Source organism: Electrona antarctica (genome assembly GCF_951216825.1).
Source record: "Electrona antarctica genome assembly, chromosome: 5".
Classification (NCBI taxonomy): Eukaryota; Metazoa; Chordata; class Actinopteri; order Myctophiformes; family Myctophidae; genus Electrona; species Electrona antarctica.
In genome coordinates this window covers 3,741,749-3,761,551 of record NC_136810.1, presented here as the reverse complement: position 1 = coordinate 3,761,551, position 19,803 = coordinate 3,741,749, and the positions used below count along the sequence as shown (strand labels likewise).

The window sequence follows — 19,803 nt, the reverse complement described above, 5'->3', positions numbered from 1 at the left end:
AACAAACGTACGCGTTTCGCCCTGTAGTGCTGGCATTTTCTTCACCTCAACTTGTATTCGTAATGATCTCTACGAGTCGATGACTGAACCTTTTGAGGTTGGCTTTTTTTTTTGTGGATTTTGGAAGAGTCAAGACTTCTTGTTCTTTGGATGTTTTATTGGCTGGTCAAAGAATGATAGTGCAGTAAGTGTTGTCTGAAAGGGAAAGTACATTTGAGGGCTCAGGGCTGGTGCTACAATGGGGCCTCAACCCATTTTGGGCGGGAACAACTTTTGGTGTTTTAAGAGTTATGTTATACTTTAGCTGTTGAAAAATAGCAGATCTACAAGCTCATAGCGCACCACCGAGTGGCGCGCTATGAGCTTGTAGGTCTGCTATTCGTGAAAATGTGGTGCAAATCTTTGAATATATATTTCAGAGCTAACATTTTTAACTAAAATATTTGCTTCTGGGAGGTCCCTGGAACAACATATTTTCAGATGGGGGTCCCTGGCCCAATAGAGATAATTCTGGGGGTCCTTGACATGAAAAAGGTTGAGCACCACTGACATAGAAACATGGTTTTTTTTTTATCGACATCAGTCCAGAATGGGTTAAGGGACATTTAGATGGTTTTATTTACTGCTATGAATTGACTATAGCTTACAATGTCTTGTAAAGTATTTGCTCAAAGACCTGGGCCCATTGTTCTAAAAAAAACCTGACTGTTCCTGTTTGGTCCATCTACCCCTCCTCAGCACACACAGGCATTCTGTCACCAAAGGTATTTGTTTTGCAGGTGTATGTATGTATACGAAGAGAATATGCACATCATCATCACACACAAACTGTATACAACGCCTTCTTTGTGGAGTCGTTTGCAGACTCGTTAAACGTACCAGCATTAGCTAATATTGATGATCCGTTTGTATAGTGTGTCACCATCACTGAATGTCAATAGAAAGCATTATCTGTATTACACACACACACACACACACACACGGCACTGGCATATAACCGTCATAAGCATTCTCTCCTTGGTCATATTGCTGCAATATAATCTTTTACAATAACTTCCAACCCAATCGATATGAATATAAAGCACTGTTAAGACGACAATAATGTATAATATGTGACCGTGACTGCATGAGACACTCATGATTTCATGCAACTTGATTTAATCCACAGTACTGCCATTCTGAAACAATAAAGCAATCTTGTTCCCTCGGATTCTTGTTTGCCTCAAATTATGCATCTGAAGTTTTTAATAGTGAAAAGACTGTTTTGACAGGGGGTCACGGTGGCCGCGAAAAATCCTGCTTGGGGCGCCAGATTGCTCAGGACCGGCCCTGCATGTTCTCCCCGTGTCCCCTAGGGTAGGTACCCTCACAAAAACATGCAGTAATCCTGGTCTCAAACTACCTATCCCTGGCCAGCCGGAGCACCTGATGGAGGGGAAAGGAACTGGTCGGAATAACGTGTTCCTTCCACGCGCTACGTCCGGCCGGGGAAACTTTTATTCACCCGTCAGGTGAAAAGAAGCAGCTTGGACTCCTCATGCATAGAAGAAGCATGAGGTCAGTCCGCTGTCCCCCCAGGTTGACAGAGGAAGTGTAGCGCCCAGGATTACATTAGATAATTGACACTGGGTGAAAAGAATTGAGACAACAACCACTGCTTTAACTGGAGGGACAGGACAAGTCGGAGAGGTTGTTTTGTTTAATGAGTCACAATAATATTGGTAAACTTACTGTTCAGTAAACATGATAATGTTCTCTAAAGTCCACACAAGGTTTGGTCCTTGTTTATACACAGCATGTACAGTATTCATTAGCATGTACTGTATTCATTGTTCCACATTGTGTCCAAACTAGAGCCGGACGGATATCGGTTTGCCTGATATTTTTGACCTTTTGTATCTACTTTCGACCTGGTGTCCATATTTATAGGCATGGCATTATATAGATGAAAATGTAAAAGGAAAAAAAAGCATGTCTAAAAGCGCAGTACGCATGAGCTTGTAGATCAGATTGTGTTTGAATAGGGCTTAAGTGGTTAAATAAAATAAATATTCTTTTCAAAAATAGGTCAAACCATCGACAATCAGCCTTAGGATTCTCCATAATCGTGATCGGGACTCAAAGATCTGGCATCTGTCGGGCTCTACTCGAAACAGCTCCCAAAGGTATTTTATGGACATTTACTGTCTGTATTACCCGTATTATAAGACTTAACCCATTTTGGGTTAAGTCTTATAAGCATCATGTTATGCTTCAGCTATTGAAAAATAGCAGATCTACAAGCTCATAGCGCGGCACCGAGTGCCGCGCTACGAGCTTGTAGGTCTGCCATTTTTGAAAAATCGTGAAAATGTGGCTCAAATCTTTGCTTCTGGTGGAGGGGTCCCTGGAACAACATATTTTCAGATGGTGGTCGGCGGCCGATTACATAATAATCTTGGGAGTCATTGACATGAAAATGTTTGAGAACGACTGACATAGAAACATGAGGTTTTTCAGAAAACGGTCATGATTTAGAAGACATTTGTAGAATCGTCCAACGGGGGTTCATGATTGAACAGGGCTATTGACAGGCTAAGCAGAAGTTGGTCTGCTGTATGGACCCATTGGACCGTGAATCCAGCGGGTCACTGCTCATGTTTCTTCCACTTCTCTCTCTGGTCTCCTTGCGCTGCTTCCTCTTCTGAAGCTCTGGTTTCACTGCACCTGCGCGAGGAGCTGCTCTCTGCGCTCAGCGCTGATAAAGAAGCGTAGTTTCCGTGGCAGCAGCGTCACCTCCACGGGCATGGCCTCGTACTCCTCGTTGTCAATGTTGTAGAAGCCGCCCGTGTCCTGTTGTAGGGTCAGGGCAAAAGACCGGAAGTTATCATAAAATAACACTACTAAAACAGGCTTGAAAGGTTCACTTCTGTGGTTTAACCCATTGATGCCTGATGCAACGTATACGTTGTTCTACCCTTGATGCCGGCGCGCTCTCTGCGTCTCATCAGCTATTGCTATACATGTGGCAACATAACTATTTAAAAAATAATTAATCAGAATTTGAAGGTTTTTAGAAACCTTAGGTCAGGCCATAGAAGGCATTCCCAGATTCGGCCTCAGGCATCAATGGGTTAAACATTTAAACCACAGAAGTGAACATTACACCTAGCTACATGTTTAAGCTTTTATTTCATATTTACATGTCGATTTCAGCTCTGACACTTATTTCAGACATGCTCTAGTATGTGAAGAGTCTGCCTGTGCTATTAACTCCTCTGGTGACACCCCATTCGACTGGTATCATGTATATAATCGGCGAAATCATCCGTTATCAGCACGTTTGAATGGTGCCAAAATGTTGATACTGGCATCCTCACTGTTCAGTATGTCATTATCAGCGATTGTCATTATCACTGATGTCCTGACGGAGGCGCGTGTCTGGTGGCCATGAGCTACGTGAGGCACCGCCGAGCGAGTTGCCGTGCCGAGCGTTGCGAAGGCCACCAGACCCGACTCAGCGCCGTCCGAGTTACGTCCTGATAGGCAGAGAATAGTATATATTAGTAGCTCCTAGTTCCATGCACCAAAATGACACGTCCACCAGGGGGAAACCTTGACCAGGCTATGTGGTGAGGATGCCAGTATCAACATTTTGGCACCATTCAAACGTGCTGATAACGGATGATTTTGCCGTTCCAATGCAGAGATAACGGTCGAATCGGCTGCTGGTGAAAAGCTGGAATTTGCGCGATGGCAGGCTCTCAGTCAAATCTGGTCACAAATGATACCATCTGTGGTATTTCAGGGGTTTGTTTTTGAGTCAATGATAATGAGTAAAGTGGAGGAACGTCTGACCTCTGGCAGCTGCAGGTGACAGGCTCCCACTTCCAGGTTTATGCCGTGTTTAGTGAACAACGATGGATCCTCTCCTTTCTTTGATCTACAATAAAGAATATAATAGTTTAATTTAAAATGTTATCATTTTTAACAAACTAGCCGCCTTTACATCATTGTGTGCACGACGTGCAATATATACAGCTACTGACCCGACGGTGATGAACTCCTGCACGGTGAAGTTGTCTGGCTCGGCACAGATCATCAGAGAGTCGTTGATCCGCTGAGAGGAGAGGAGATGCATGGACGGGAAAATATTATTTCTGAGGGATAATTAATAGGCTACAACTACAGTATTTAACCCATTTAGACCTGAGGAGGTCGATTCTACAAATCCCTTCTAAATCCTGACAGTTTTCTGAAAAACCTACGTTTTTTTTATGTCAGTCATTCTCAAACTATTTCATGTCAAGGACCCCCAAGATTATTATGTAATTTATTATTATTTATTATTATGTATTTGGCTGCCGACCCCCATCTGAAAATATGTTGTTCCAGGGACCCCCCCCAGAAGCAAAGATTTGAGTTAAAAATGTTGGCTCTGAAAGAATATATATATTCAAAGATTTGCACTACATTTTCATGATTTTTCAAAAAATAGCAGACCTACAAGCTCGTAGCGCGGCACTCGGTGCCGCGCTATGAGCTTGTAGATCTGCTATTTTTCAATAGCTAAAGCATAACATAATGCTTAAAACACCAAAAGGGTTTCCCGCCCAGAATGGGTTTTAACGATCATAGTTTAATAAGTAGTCTTGTGTCTCCACTGACCCGCTCCACTGGGTTGTTGTTGTGTGTTTTAATCATCAACTCGTGTGTGGACAGATGCTCTTCCTCCCACTCCGGCTCCGGTTCCTCTTCTGGTGGAGGCTCTAAAACAAACAAACAGAGCGGACGCAGCCCCACAAAACGTCTTAATGCCTGATTTATACTCAAACAGTAGTTCTACAAGATCAGAACAGATTGTTAGTCGTCTATTTTCTAAGACAAAGGAACGACTAAACGCAGGATTTATATTTCTGAGGGAGCCTCGTGTTGAGGCAGCGATGTAGACGTTACCTATAACAGGCGGGCTCCAGTAGTTCTTAAGCCTGCGGATGATGCGATTGAGCAGGTTGGGCCGCACGTACTTCTCGATAATCAGGTCGGGGGGCCGGACGCTGGGAGCCAGGTAGGACACTGAGACACTGCGTACCTGAGGCCACTCCTGAGGGACGGAAAAGTGCAGGCTAAAACTAAGACGAAAATCGAAAAATGTTCGTCGACTACCTTTTTCCACTGACGAACTACATGAAAACTAAGCTATGATGCCTAAAACTAAGACTAAATAGACTGTCGATTTTGTCAACAAATAAAAACTAGACTAAAATGTTAGGAAGGGACTAGTGGAAGAGATCCAATATAAGTCATTTTACAATTGGTTGCATGCTGAAAATAGCCGATCTACAAGCTCACAACGCGTCAAATTGGCTATTTTCAGCAAGTGTAAAATCAGCCATTACGACGGCATCAAGGCCCACTAAAATACATTTTAGACTAAAATCTTGTGACTGAAACTAAATGAAAACTATTCAAGAGACTATGACTAAAACTAAAATAGAAATTTGCTGCCAATAACAACACTGGTGTTATGTAGAGACGGAAAGACGAGTCGGACTTACTCGCAACGTGCTAAACCAATGAGCTGCCATCGTCTTCAATGGTCCAAGGTACCAATATCTAAAAGGAAAAGAAATGTATACGTGAATGTACAACTCAATCAAGCACAAGTACTTTTTCTATTCAGAAAGTATGGTCTTAAGGCTCATTTATAGTCTGGATTTTCGGTGGTGAGGTGACCACCGCTCCGGTGGTGAGGTGACCACCGGAGCTGAAATAACGTGGAGCGGTGGTGAGTAAAAACAGAGAGAAGGGCTGGGGCGGTGGCGGTGGTTTGCTCTTCACCTCGTCTCGTGACGTCATGTTGTAGTTCGGTGGTCACCTCACCACCGAAGATCCAGACTATGAATGAGCCTGTAGAAGTTAGAATACAACTTAAGTGGTAGTCATTACTTACTTGCTGATCTTGGCAGCCACATCTCTGAAAGCACCCCAGCGCAGTCCCATCAGAGCGAACACTGGCTGGTCTTTATCCCCCTACAGGACAAATAAAGACACTGCAACTTTAGCTGCAACTCTAGAATTAAATAGTAGTGAGAATTGCAGTCTGAGTGTGTTAATCATCAATAATGAAATTGTGTTGTTGACACATGCAGGGTTGGTTATACCGTACATTTGTTTATACAAAACCCTCACTTTGATTTGTAGCACGTCGAGAGGTACCGTCTCTCCCTTCAGAATGGACAGGGTGGCTGATGTGATGTGTCTACAATGTGGAGGAAAGAAACTGCTTACTTCTGGAGGACAGGGTAGCAGAATATTTGTACCCCATTTTACCTCCCAATTGAGTCGTTTTGCCAATTAATCCCCCCCCCCCCCTCTAACACACATTTCTGTGTTGTCATTGCTGTTGTACCCTACTGGTTACGCAACGCGTTGTGAGCTATTTGGATTGGCTATTTTCAGCAAGTGTAAAATCAGTCATTACGACGGCATCAAGGCCCGCCAAAATACATTTTAGTCGACTAAATCAACTGTAGATTTAGTCGACTAAAATGTTACGATAATTTAGTCGACTAAAACTAGACTAACACCAATACATTCCAGGTGACTAAAACTAAATAAACTATTCAAGAGACTACGACTAAAACTAAAATCAAAATGTGCTGCCAAAAACACCAGCACCCGGCTTCACTCCCCCAAACATTGGCAATTGTTGTCAGTCTACTGACTACCGGTAATATGAAAAAGTATAGATGGCTAAATGATTTGTCATACAAACAATAGCAAATCTATCTCACACATACATACACATCGTGATGTATGTGTGATTATTTTTCTAATTCATATGCCTATGACATTGCCCAACATGGGGACGCCAGGGTGAAGGTGCTTAATAAACACATATGTGGCGGGAATACCAGTCTTAATCAACCCCACGATGAGTGACACACTGCTACTTACTTGACCTGGTTGTCGCTGAGGAGGTGGAGGCTGGGACTCAGAGAGTTGCTGGAGCCCAGGGGAATGAAGCCGATGGGGATCAGGCTGAAGGCCTCCTGTGGTTTAAATACAGCCATCAATGACTCACAACTGGTCCAGACAAACTGTCTCACCTACACATACAGCTTCCCTTTTTATTGTCTTGCTTTTATATTTACAGTTTATGAATGTACACTACAAACAAGGCATCCTAGCTGGGGGTGTGAATAGTTGAGCCTCAGCACCCTCTGGTGGACATATCTTCAGATGCAGCGACACATGTAAACAGCCACATATTAATTTATATTTTCAGTGGCACAACTAATAAACTAAACCTGTACCAGTATGTACTATAAACTATTTGAAACAACCCTTTAACCCATTCTGTACAGTATTCAAAAATGTAAAAGAAAAATCTAGTTTTTCAGAAAACTTAGGTCAGATTAGGTTAGAGGGGTTTTTAGAATCGGCCTCAGGCCTAAATGGGTTAAGACCCTGGAAAGCCTATATGTTGTTTGAAACCTTTGAAACCAGAAAAGCATCTAAAAAAAAAAGGTTTAATAAAAAAAATAGACCCATTTAGACCCGAGGACAAATGTATTCTAAATCCTGACAGTTTTCTTAAAAAAAAACATGTTTCTATGTCAGTGGTTCTCAACCTTTTTCATGTCAAGGACCCCCAGAATTATCTGTATTTGGCCACCGACCCGCATCTGAAAATATATTGTTCCAGAGACCCCCCCAGAAGCACACATTTAAAAACGTTTTTCACGATTTTTCAAAAATAGCAGAACTACAAGCTCGTAGCGCGGCACAGAGTGCCGCTAAAGTGTAACATAATGCTTAAAAACACCAAAAGGGGTTCCCGCCCAGAATGGGTTAAAATCAGCTTCATGTCTAAAACAGTATGATATTTATTTTATACCCACTTGATCTGCCCTCCGCAGCATGCCGGTGACGACTTCCTGTAAGGTTCCGTCGCCCCCGGCAACGATCAGCATGTCGGTCTGCTCCATGAGGTCGATCAGCTTCTTGGCCTGACCTTCATAGTCGGTCTGAAGGAAAGAATCACAACGTCAAGCACACAAACGGACAGATCAGCTTCTTGGCCTGGCCTTCATAGTCGGTCTGAAGGAAAGAATCACAACGTCAAGCACACAAACAGACAGATCAGCTTCTTGGCCTGGCCTTCATAGTCGGTCTGAAGGAAAGAATCACAAGGATACTTGGTAAACTCGCCAGTTTACCAAGTCGCCACGGCGAACATTCTTCATCAATGTCTTCATCGTTATGCTAACATGCTGCCTTCAACAGTGTAGTATGGTCAAACTCACAGATGTTATAGTTCATTTCTAAAGTGATCAAATGATTTTGTGCAATTAAATGGTCAGCTAGATGATGATTAAAAAGGTGAATATGTGAATATTACCAATGATAAGTCTCTCTCTCTCTCTCTCTCTGAAGGTGAAGTAAAACTAAAATGCACTAAATCGTGGCGAGTTGGTGAACTGGCGAGTTCTCCGGATACCAATCACAACATCAAGCACAAACAGACTCAAATAGACCTGAGGAGCATTTTTCAACATGATGATAATGATAAAGTAACGATACCTTGACCACTGTGATTTCCACACCAGCCAGGTGCAAAATGGGAGCTGCATTTTTTTCAAATAAGTTGTTGGCTTTCCTGGTGAGAGCAGGGGGGGGGGGAGAGCAGGGGGGGGAGTGTTAGAAAGATTGATCGTAGCGATGTATTGAAAATGAATTGAAAACGGTGGGCCCTATTGTAAACAAGTGTAATGCTTTTATGGTGTCGTCCACTCACAGTTAAAGCTGATATAAGCAATAATATGTCAAAATGTTAATGACTTTTATTTTATTTGTTTTGTATTCAGACAGCCAGTAATGGGTAGAACGCTCCCAAACAAAATGTAGTCTCTGTGACATCTAGGGGCCGCAATCTGCATTCAAAGATGTTCCTAGAAGCTTTGTGTCATTGGTCGAAAGAAACCCGGTCGCAATGACTAACCAATCAGGAAGCAGACAAGCAAATCGACCAATGACAAAAGCTTCTAGATGTGTCACAGAGACTAAGAATTGTTTTGGGGAGCGTCTGCTGGCTGTCTGAATACAAAAAAATAAATACAAATAAAATGACATTTTTCTTATAGAAGCTTTAACAGTTTTTGTTGTGCTTGAAATGTACTGTAATTCTGCAAACTGTTAATAAATACTTCAATCAATCAATCAACTTGTAGTAGGCGTTTTGTAAGAGATTCCGTTGTGCCGTACCCTCCGCAAGCTGCAGGATTTAGGATCACAGTGGCTTTCCTCAGCTGCTCCTGTGGCCTGATCTGTTGACGGCCAAATTCCTGACAGAGATAATAATTTGATGTAAAGACATAATAAATAAAAAGGCAAGTGCATGTTATGTTACAGGAGATCTCAGGCAACAGGACACATTTGATTTCTTACCCTGGCCTCAAGGCATGCCTCTCTCCGTAGAATATTGTCACTGATAATAAAACAAAGGAGATTACGTTAACACAATCAATGCACATAAACGCAACAAGAGGGCAGATACACTTCTATGTCTGTCTGTCTGTCTGTCTGTCTGACCTCACTGTGACGTGCTGTGGAACTCAACCTTTTTAATGTCAGGGACACCCAGTTTGATATGATTAGGCCACACACCCCTCATTTATTTAATAATATTTGGGTTCCCAATTGCTTTACTGTCTACTACTGTAGATATAGAGATAACGGTGACCCATGCACATTGAGCAGGGGGGACCCATGCACATTGAGCAGGGGACCCATGCACATTGAGCAGGGGACCCATGCACATTGAGCAGGGGACCCATGCACATTGAGCAGGGGACCCATGCACATTGAGCAGGGGACCCATGCACATTGAGCAGGGGACCCATGCACATTGAGCAGGGGGGACCCATGCACATTGAGCAGGGGACCCATGCACATTGAACAGGGGACCCATGCACATTGAGCAGGGGACCCATGCACATTGAACAGGGGACCCATGCACATTGAGCAGGGGACCCATGCACATTGAGCAGGGGACCCATGCACATTGAGCAGGGGACCCATGCACATTGAACAGGGGACCCATGCACATTGAGCAGGTCCCCCCTGCTCAATGTGCCCATGCACATTGAGCAGGGGACCCATGCACATTGAGCAGGGGACCCATGCACATTGAACAGGGGACCCATGCACATTGAGCAGGGGACCCATGCACATTGAGCAGGGGACCCATGCACATTGAGCAGGGGGGACCCATGCACATTGAGCAGGGGACCCATGCACATTGAACAGGGGACCCATGCACATTGAGCAGGGGACCCATGCACATTGAACAGGGGACCCATGCACATTGAGCAGGGGACCCATGCACATTGAGCAGGGGACCCATGCACATTGAGCAGGGGACCCATGCACATTGAACAGGGGACCCATGCACATTGAGCAGGGGACCCATGCACATTGAACAGGGGACCCATGCACATTGAGCAGGGGACCCATGCACATTGAGCAGGGGGCCCATGCACATTGAGTAGGGGACCCATGCACATTGAGCAGGGGACCCATGCACATTGAGCAGGGGACCCATGCACATTGAGCAGGGGACCCATGCACATTGAGCAGGGGACCCATGCACATTGAGCAGGGGGGACCCATGCACATTGAGCAGGGGACCCATGCACATTGAGCAGGGGACCCATGCACATTGAGCAGGGGACCCATGCACATTGAGCAGGGGGGACCCATGCACATTGAGCAGGGGACCCATGCACATTGAGCAGGGGACCCATGCACATTGAGCAGGGGACCCATGCACATTGAACAGGGGACCCATGCACATTGAGCAGGGGGGACCCATGCACATTGAGCAGGGGACCCATGCACATTGAGCAGGGGGGACCCATGCACATTGAGCAGGGGACCCATGCACATTGAGCAGGGGACCCATGCACATTGAACAGGGGACCCATGCACATTGAGCAGGGGACCCATGCACATTGAGCAGGGGACCCATGCACATTGAGCAGGGGACCCATGCACATTGAGAACCGCAGCACGACCCACAAGCTGGCAGCCTTTAATCAAGACTATCATATATGTATTTTTATCGAGTCTGACTTTTACTGTGGTATCTATCTATGATCATAAATATAATGACTCAAAATCGTTCAAATACATCTATGATTAGTCTTGATCCAAGGTAGCCATGGTTCACATGACACTCATGACAGTGTTTCAGGGCTAGATGATCCAAGGATAAACTGGCACTAAATAGACAGTTGAGCACCTATAATAGAAAACGTATAATCTTAAACAACTAACAATGTTAGTGTGGTTCTAATAATCTGGATATAATCCACTATAGATGACTAGGCTATCAGACAGACACGCGCACGCGCGCACACACACACACACACACACACACTTACCAGTGTTTCCCGTACAGCCAGTGTCCACCGTAGGACAGAACACACACAGCGACCGTGGATTTCTTCCAGTGATTTCTCAGAGTTTTGAACACTTTCACAACCCGAGCCATGGCTGGTCTGTCTGTTGTTCCTTTAAACCTGTATGATAGTTATGATGACATCAGCTTCATGTCTAGACAGTAAGAGAATATACTATTAATTTAACACATCCAGCTCCTCTCATCCTCATCCTTAGAGTATATATAGATATTAATCAAAGATCTCATCTCAGTCTTAGATATACTCTAAGATCTCAGCGGTCAAATTAGCATCATGGGCTTTATGTATGGTGTAACACACAAACATGTCCGGGTCGAAGACTTGCCCTACTCACTAATTGGTTCCGCTCTGAGGCGACTATTCAAGGTGGCATTTCAATTTCAGCCTGAGGAGCCATTGTTTATTATTATTATTAAGCAGACATCCTACAAAAAAATAAAAAGACACCACACTTCCATTGGGTAAACGAATAATATGCCTTATGGCCAGCCCCTTTCCCCCTCACTGTATATGGTTCTTTCCCCTTTTTACCTCCTTTATGATGAATTCCTGTTCTGTTCTTTGGCTTTATAGAAGTGTCTGTTTGTACATCTCTAAATGTTTTGATGAATTGAACAAGGTGGACCCTCTTGTAAACAAGTGTAATGCTTAATTGGGTCGTCCACTCACAGTTAACAGTCTTTGTATTGAGTTTGTGCTTGAAATGTACTGTAATTCTGCAAACTGTTAATACATATTTCAATCAATCTGCAAACTACATCTCCCATAATCCCAAAGTACCACAGTACTCGACCCCTGAACCGTAGACTGCCGACCCCGCCTGAAGAGATTGTTACAGATGTTTATACATTTTCTAAACATCTTGTTTACTTTGAGTGCCTTCCGTGTGTATTATATTAAAACATGTGTGCTCTCGTGTTGTAAATGTGCTTATTTTATTTCCAAAAAATAAAATTAATTAGCATTTCCTACAGGCACATTTACAGGAGCCTCAGAACCCGGTGTGAACCTGATCCAAACAGTTCATCATGGCGGCGCAGATGGCGGTAAATTCGGGTATGAAATATGTTTTTTTCCCACAAGCGACGAATTCAACATTTACTGTTATATTTTACATTGTTATTCATGAAGAAGCGCTTCATGTTATTATGTTATTATGGACAGTTTAATTCTATCTGAGACGGACCGACCACATGGTGCTGAAGGAGGAGGAGGAGGAGGCTTGACATGAGCGGCTAGGCTAACGGAGCTAACATTAGCATGTTGATGTCAACACACACATTCACTGTCAGACTCTGGTTCCCAAACTTTTTCATGTCAAGGACCCCCAAATTGATACTAATTATCCCGCGGACCCCCATTTGAGAAAGACACGCCAGGGACCCACATAAAAGAAGATTGTTATGTCTCTAGCAGTGATTCTCAAGCTGTTTAATTTCAAGGACTCCCAGTTTGACATGCATTAGTCCATACGAACCCCCATTGAATGGCATTTCTATCTCTGGGACCCCCAATTTATATTGTAAAATCAATGTCATTACGTGTAGGGTCCATTTGGTTCCATTCGTACACGTAATGACATTGAGTTACAGAGTTACAGACCCATAAGGGTCCATTTGGGTCCTAACTATCATTTAGCTGGGGACCCCCTGGAACTCCCTCAAGGACCCCATGGGGGTCCCCGGACCCCACTTTGGGAACCACTGCAGTCGGCCTATTCATATAATGCGATGGGGAAGACACTAATGTCATTGTTTATACTGTTACAATTATCACAAGAAAAGTGACTGTTTATTCAAACCAGCACTGGACTGTCAAAATGTCTTGTTATGAACTTCACGTTTTGTCATAACAACCATATTCATAATATAAAACACACAGACACCCTGTAATATAAAATAATATAGCAGCATAGGATGGATATTTGACTGTCTAATAAAACAATTTTGCAGAATAGAAGAAAGGCAGAGTTATTGTGTTCTGCTGTCTGTATACTTGTAAAAATCCACATGATGAGTTGTTGACATTCAAGTCAAATATTGATCACATCCCCCACTCTTGTGAACAGAAAAATAGCAGATCTACAAGCTCGTAGCACGGAGCTTGTAGGTCTGCTATTTTTTGAAAAGTCGTGCAAATCTTTGAATATATATATTCTTTCAGAGCCAAAGTTTTTAACTCAAATCTTTGCTTCTGGGGGGGGGGGGGGTCCCTGGAACAACATATTTTCAGATGGGGGTCGGCGGCCAATTACATATAATCTTGGGGGTCCTTGACATGAAAATGTTTGAGAACGACTGACATAGAAATATAGGGGTTTTCAGAAAACTGTCAGGATTTAGAAGACATTTTGTAGAATCTTTTCTCAGGTCTAAATGGGTTAAGGGAGCTAGCTAGTAGAGAGAATGTAAGTCCAAGATACCTTGGAGTGTTGGAGTCGGGATACGATGCAAAGGTTGTAACTTAAGGCCAGACACCTGGGGTTCGTGTGGGCTGAGGTTTGCTTGATCGTGGAAGGTCAAAGGTCTTGAAGGTCTTGTAGATCTGACTCTGTCCTACTGCTGGGGATCTTGGGGAGCGTTGTTGGATATGAACTGAAGGTCATGTCCAACGTCTAAAGACGCGCTTTCGGATTTTAGCAGCGTTTTTCCCCCTCGGTTTTCCGAAAAACGCGTCGTCCAGTGTGCAACCACCTTTTAAAGGTAGATTCTGGGGAGTTGAGATTGTTGGAGATTCCTGAGAGCGTTGGTTGGATTCTGTTCTAATAGGAAAGGGCTGCTTCTTGTATACTATTCAGGTTATCCTGATGATGTCAGAGTGATGTGTAGTCATTTCCATATATGGAGATCCAGGTGATGAGTTCAGTAGGGTTCAGCTCCATATGTAGATCCAAGTGATGACCCTATATGGAATACGTGATATCAAACGTAGATCATGTGTACTAGTCCGCTCTATTGTGGCGATTCAGCCGATTATGTCGGCGACGTTGATCCGCTCCATATATGGAGATTGGAGATCTGTGTGACGAAGAGTCAGTAATGTCGAGGTTGTAGTGTCAACTTGCCAGGTAACTTGTGTTTTGTATGTGTTCATGAGCGTGTCTGTGTGGCCGCTGAAGGGTTTATGTTTGGGTAACGGGTTATAATGTTTTTTCAGGCAAAGGACCCCTTAGCTGAGAGAGAGATTAAGCAGCAAGGGACCCCCACTTCAAATTGTATGAAAGAAAAACTGTGGCAGATTAAACTTTTCATAGATTTCATATACCATTGGCAAGCATCATATACTTGTTTGACAGCACTATCATCAGTCAGTGACGGTGTTGAACTTTGGCTCTGTCTACTCTGTCTACAATCTACAAGCTCACATGTTGCAGGCTAGAGGCTAGCATTGGAAATGTGGATTCTAGGGGATTGTAGCTTTAACAAGCCCAAATTGATTAAATCAATTAATTACCAGCTGCATTATTATTATCTGCAGGGGTCCGCTATAACTGCCTCTGTGTCAGTTTCAGCGCAGTAGTTTAGGTAGGAACCAAAATTCTCTAAGGCGGAATTAGAGAATTGTGTTCTGAGTCGTTCGTTTCCGCCTGGACATATTTGCGGTGCGCACATACATCAGCCAATTGGAAAACTAGCTGGACTAGAGGACTACTGGACTAGCTTGCACATAGCAGCTGGTAAAAGAAACGAACGTGTTCCTATCACACAAAGATTTGGCAGCCTCCCTGTAGTAACTCCGAGGACCCCCTAGGGCCCACTAATGAACCATTAAGTGTTTTTTAAATGTGTGTGTGTGTGTGTGTGTGTACTGTGTGTGCGTGCGTGCGTACGTGCAGGAGCCAGTCTGTGGGGGCCACTGAAGGAGCTGTGGGAGACGGTGGAGGGGGCCGTATGGAGGAGACAGCCAGACAGCGTCCACCTCCTCGACCTGCAACTCAAGAAACACAAACCACACTTCCTGTCGCTCTACAGGAACCCTGTGAGTCTCACACACACACACGTACACACACAATTAGCCTCAAAAGAGGTGCTTTACTTTGGTACCAATTATTTACACCTCTTTCTTCAATCTCTCCTCCTTTCAGCCAAAGAGTGCCGAGCAGAGGGAGAAGGTGCGCAAGGCCAGCACGGAGGGAATCGCCATCCAAGGTCAGCAGGGGTCGCGGCTCCTACCGGAGCAGCTGCTGTCCGAGGCCTTCATCCTCAGTGACCTGTTTGACATCGGGGAGGTGGCGGCGCTGGAGCTGCTGCTGGCAGGTAAGGCCTTCATCCTCAGTGACCTGTTTGACATCGGGGAGGTGGCGACGCTGGAGCTGCTGCTGGCAGGTACTGCTGGTGTCCACAGGAAGAAAGGTTCACGGAGAAGAGATTGTGTGCACTGTATCTCAATGCCTATATTCAGGCCAGGTGCTGGATGTCAGGCATCAAGGCAAACCTCGAGGAAGAACATCCAGTTTGTAGAGCTCCGAGACTTACTTTATTTTATGGCAACAATTAAATGCAACGTTTCGACTGACTAGGTCTTCATCAGGCAAATATTCAATATTTGCCTGATGAAGACCTAGTCGGTCGAAATGTGGATTCTAGGGGATTGTAGCTTAAACAAGCCCATAAATTACCAGCTGCATTATTATTATCTGCAGGGGTCTGCTATAACTGCCTCTGTGTCAGTTTCAGCGCAGTAGTTTAGGTAGGAACCAACATTCTCTAAGGCGGAACTATTGTGTTCTTACTAATAAAGTAAGTCTCGGAGCTCTACAAACTGGTGTGTGGATGCTCTTCCTCCACAGTAAGAAAGACATTAAAACCCATTCTGGGCGGGAACCCCTTTTGGTGTTTTAAGCATTATGTTATACTTTAGCTATTTTTTTTAAATCGTGAAAATGTGCAAATTCAAATCTTTGAATATATATTGTTACAGAGTGAATATTTTAACTCAAATCTTTGCTTCTGCGGGGGTCCCTGGAACAACATATTTTCAGATGGGGGTCGGCGGCCATATTACATATAATTTTTGGGGTCCTTGACATGAAATATTGAGCAACACTGGTACAGAAACATAAGGTTTTTCAGAAAACTGTCATGATTCAGAAGACATTTTTTAAATTTCGACGTCAGGCCTAAATGGGTTAAAGTGCATGGTATTCTAGAGCAGGGGTTCTCAACCCGTGGGTCGCGACCCCTCGGGGGGTCGCCAAATTATTTTAGGGGGTCCCCAAATAATTTTCAAAAAAAAAAAAAGATTTCTTTTTACATTTTATTGTCACGATTTTTCAAAAATAGCAGATCTACAAGCTCGTAGCGCGCCACTCGGTGGCGCGCTATGAGCTTGTAGATCTGCTATTTTTCAATAGCTAAATTATAACAATGCTTAAAACACCAAAAGGGGTTCCCGCCCAAAATGGTTTAAGGTTATTGTAGCAATCAATTTATATTGGGGGTCGGGAGGGGGCGGGGTGTGGGTCCCGAGACATTGCCAAAGCATTTCCGGTGGTCCCCGGCCAAAAACGTTGAGAACCCCTGTTCTAGAGGTGCAACAGTTAATCAAACTAATAGATTGAATGGAATGAATGAGGAAACGCTTTTCAGTTTATCTTTCAAGTTTGAGCCAATAAACAAAGATGTGATCATTATGCGATTAATCGCGCAATTAACTACACAAATCATGTGATTAATCACGATGAAAGTAAATTATTGTTGGACTGTCAGCACTACTTTTCTTTAATGTTTATTTATTTGGGCACATCAGGTTTACAAGATACACACTGTATCATTAGATCAGCACTAATTTCTACACCCTGTTATCTGTGTCTTGTCACCAGGTGAACACCAGCAGCCGTACTTCACAGGCCTGACGCGAGGCCTGGTGGCCGTGCTGCTGTACTGGGATGGGAAGCTGTGCGTGGCCAACTCGCTGCGCTCCCTCATCCAGTCCCGCCACGGCAAGACCTTCACCCTGGAACTGAGGTCAGCGCACACATTTTAATTATTTTATTTGGATCTGCACAAGAGGCGCAATACAATAGACCCAAACACTGATCAGAATTAGGTTACATCATATGGTCCAACCAGATATAACTGCTGCACATGCTTAACACACAGAGGAAAAGAAAGATAGCACATTGATGACATACTATTACTTGACACTACTAGACAGGATGTTTTTTGGGGGTTTTTTAAGCCACCTAGGGATAAATGAAACAACGCCTTCTCCAGATAGACAGACTGCCCATAGTAGCTGAGACAGAACAGTATTTAGCCAACTTTTTTGCATTTGTCTTTTGCAATCTATTATTACAATTCTCTAAATTGCACACACATGTTTATTTGTGCGCATTAAGCACAATGCAAACAAAATGTACGCTTTGAGCAGAGCTTTGTGCGCATTGAGCAGAGCTTTGTGCGCTTTGAGCAGAGCTTTGTGCGCTTTGAGCAGAGCTTTGTGCGCATTGAGCAGAGCTTTGTGCGCTTTGAGCAGAGCTTTGTGCGCTTTGAGCAGAGCTTTGTGCGCATTGAGCAGAGCTTTGTGCGCTTTGAGCAGAGCTTTGTGCGCTTTGAGCAGAGCTTTGTGCGCTTTGAGCAGAGCTTTGTGCGCTTTGAGCAGAGCTTTGTGCGCTTTGAGCAGAGCTTTGTGCGCTTTGAGCAGAGCTTTGTGCGCTTTGAGCAGAGCTTTGTGCGCTTTGAGCAGAGCTTTGTGCGCTTTGAGCAGAGCTTTGTGCGCTTTGAGCAGAGCTTTGTGCGCATTGAGCAGAGCTTTGTGCGCTTTGAGCAGAGCTTTGTGTGTGGTTCGGTTGGCCAAGTCATAGACCGTGACATATGCAGAGTACGCACAAGTGCCGTTCACGCCGGTGCTTTGTGGCTGTCATACGTCACTGACTTTGCCTCTGCGCTTTCAACCCAGCTTTGTGCAGGTCTACATTTTCAGAAGCATCTCTCCCATAAACCCAAATATTATGTAATATGTAATATATTTAGTTTACTAATGGGGGGGGGGGGGTCTCCTTTCACACATTTTTCACAAATCAAATCGCAGATTGAGACTTTTCATTCATGAGATGTTATTGCTTTAATGAATGCCTTTGCTCATGCATTCACTGTGGTCAGATAAATAAAACGTGACTGTTGGTTGTCCTCCTGCTCAGTGGGGAGCTGGTGGCGTTGGCCACGCGTTTCACAGACGAGCTGATGAGCCAGGGCCTGACGCAGCGCATCCTCACGCTGGTGGAGGAGATCCAGGTGACCCGCGAGTTTGAGCGTCTGCAGAAGGAGCGCGGTCTGGGAAACGAGAAACACAGGAAGGAGGTGAGAGCTCCACGTTGGGTGGGAATGATGAGACATTGTTGCATCCTCCTCCTTTGTCCTGCCGGAAAAAGTCCTTAAAGGACCACTTCACCACTTTTCAACCTATCTTCCTATAATAGGTCCTCACTAATAATCATGATAAAATACCACCATTATTTTCTACTCAGTCTGTGTCTCATAGGAGGGCTGTGGGCAGTTTAGAAACCATCCTCCAGTGACATCATCATTAGGCAGATTTTTTTTTTTATTACAAACATTTTCATTATCGTGAGAACGATGGCTTCCATTTTCGCATTGCAACTTTTCAGGACTAGAAAGCCTGCAGTTTCTATTAGCTTGTATTCCCCATCGATGATGTCACTGGAGGACGGTTTCTGAACTGCCCACAGCCCTCCTATGAGACACAGACCGAGTAGAAAAGAATTGCGCCATTTTTTCATGATTATTAGTGAGGACCTATTATATGAAGATAGGTTGAAAAGTGGTGAAGTGGTCCTTTAACCCATTCTGAACGGGAACCCCTTTTGGTGTTTGAAGGATTATGTTATACTTTAGTTATTGAAAAATAGCAGATGTACAAGCTCATAGCGATTATGTCATCTATTGTGCTTTGACAAAACAGAAAACATCACACAGTAAACTTAAAGGAATGTGGATTCCCCCCCTCAGGTATCTGACCTCATCAAAGAATGCAGACAGGCCCTGGCAGACTGCCTCTTCTCCTGGACCTGCCAGTCCTCGTTGACACAAGACGACACCATGGCTCTCATTGGACACTTGGAGACGGTGACCGCTGAGGCTGACGGCTCATTGGACAGCGTGAACATGGCTCTGGTCATGGCCCTGCTGTACTGCCTGGATGTCAGCTTCCTGGAGCAAGGCACGGAAGACAGAGAAGGTAGAAGGAACTGAAGGAGAGACGGCTTAAGTGTTACTTATCACTTGATCACTCACCACCTTTTAACTACCGTATAGAATGATTGTGTTTGTACGATAATCTACATCACGTTACCGTGTCTCGTTGCTACTACATA

General features: G+C 44.2%; 2 protein-coding genes across 6 annotated transcripts in view; one reads left to right on the top strand and one right to left on the bottom strand.

The window, feature by feature from the left end:
* Nucleotides 1-1,658: 1,658 nt before the first annotated feature.
* On the bottom strand, nt 1,659-11,787 carry agk (acylglycerol kinase). The gene is made up of 14 exons (XM_079500711.1): nt 11,430-11,787; nt 9,433-9,472; nt 9,250-9,329; nt 8,569-8,644; nt 7,887-8,012; nt 6,940-7,034; nt 6,172-6,241; nt 5,933-6,012; nt 5,538-5,595; nt 4,936-5,083; nt 4,648-4,748; nt 4,029-4,099; nt 3,838-3,922; nt 1,659-2,832 (listed from the first exon to the last, which is right to left on the bottom strand). Exons 1-14 carry the CDS (start codon nt 11,537-11,539, stop codon nt 2,698-2,700), a joined length of 1,275 nt encoding a protein of 424 aa, XP_079356837.1. The 5' UTR covers nt 11,540-11,787; the 3' UTR covers nt 1,659-2,697.
* Nucleotides 11,788-12,386: 599 nt separating this feature from the next.
* The window catches only part of nup205 (nucleoporin 205), a gene marked incomplete at its 3' end in the record, with an annotated part of 65,724 nt that continues 58,307 nt past the window's right edge, over nt 12,387-19,803 (top strand). For 4 of the 5 annotated variants that reach the window (XM_079502162.1, XM_079502161.1, XM_079502160.1 and 1 more), the window contains exons 1-6: nt 12,387-12,524; nt 15,304-15,446; nt 15,553-15,724; nt 17,290-17,434; nt 18,610-18,769; nt 19,439-19,667. In XM_079502162.1, the coding sequence (XP_079358288.1) occupies nt 12,497-12,524; nt 15,304-15,446; nt 15,553-15,724; nt 17,290-17,434; nt 18,610-18,769; nt 19,439-19,667 (877 nt within the window). In that variant the 5' untranslated portion in view covers nt 12,387-12,496. The other variant, XM_079502163.1, reaches the window with a different exon arrangement.

Excerpts from the sequence above, each read along its gene's own strand:
- agk (XM_079500711.1), bottom strand. The coding sequence starts at position 11,539 with ATGGCTCGGGTTGTGAAAGTGTTCAAAACTCTGAGAAATCACTGGAAG. Across the intron at positions 8,645-9,249 it reads AATCCTGCAGCTTGCGGAGG|GAAAGCCAACAACTTATTTG; the intron begins GTACGGCACAAC and ends TGCTCTCACCAG. Across the intron at positions 8,013-8,568 it reads TGGAAATCACAGTGGTCAAG|ACCGACTATGAAGGTCAGGC; the intron begins GTATCGTTACTT and ends TCTTTCCTTCAG.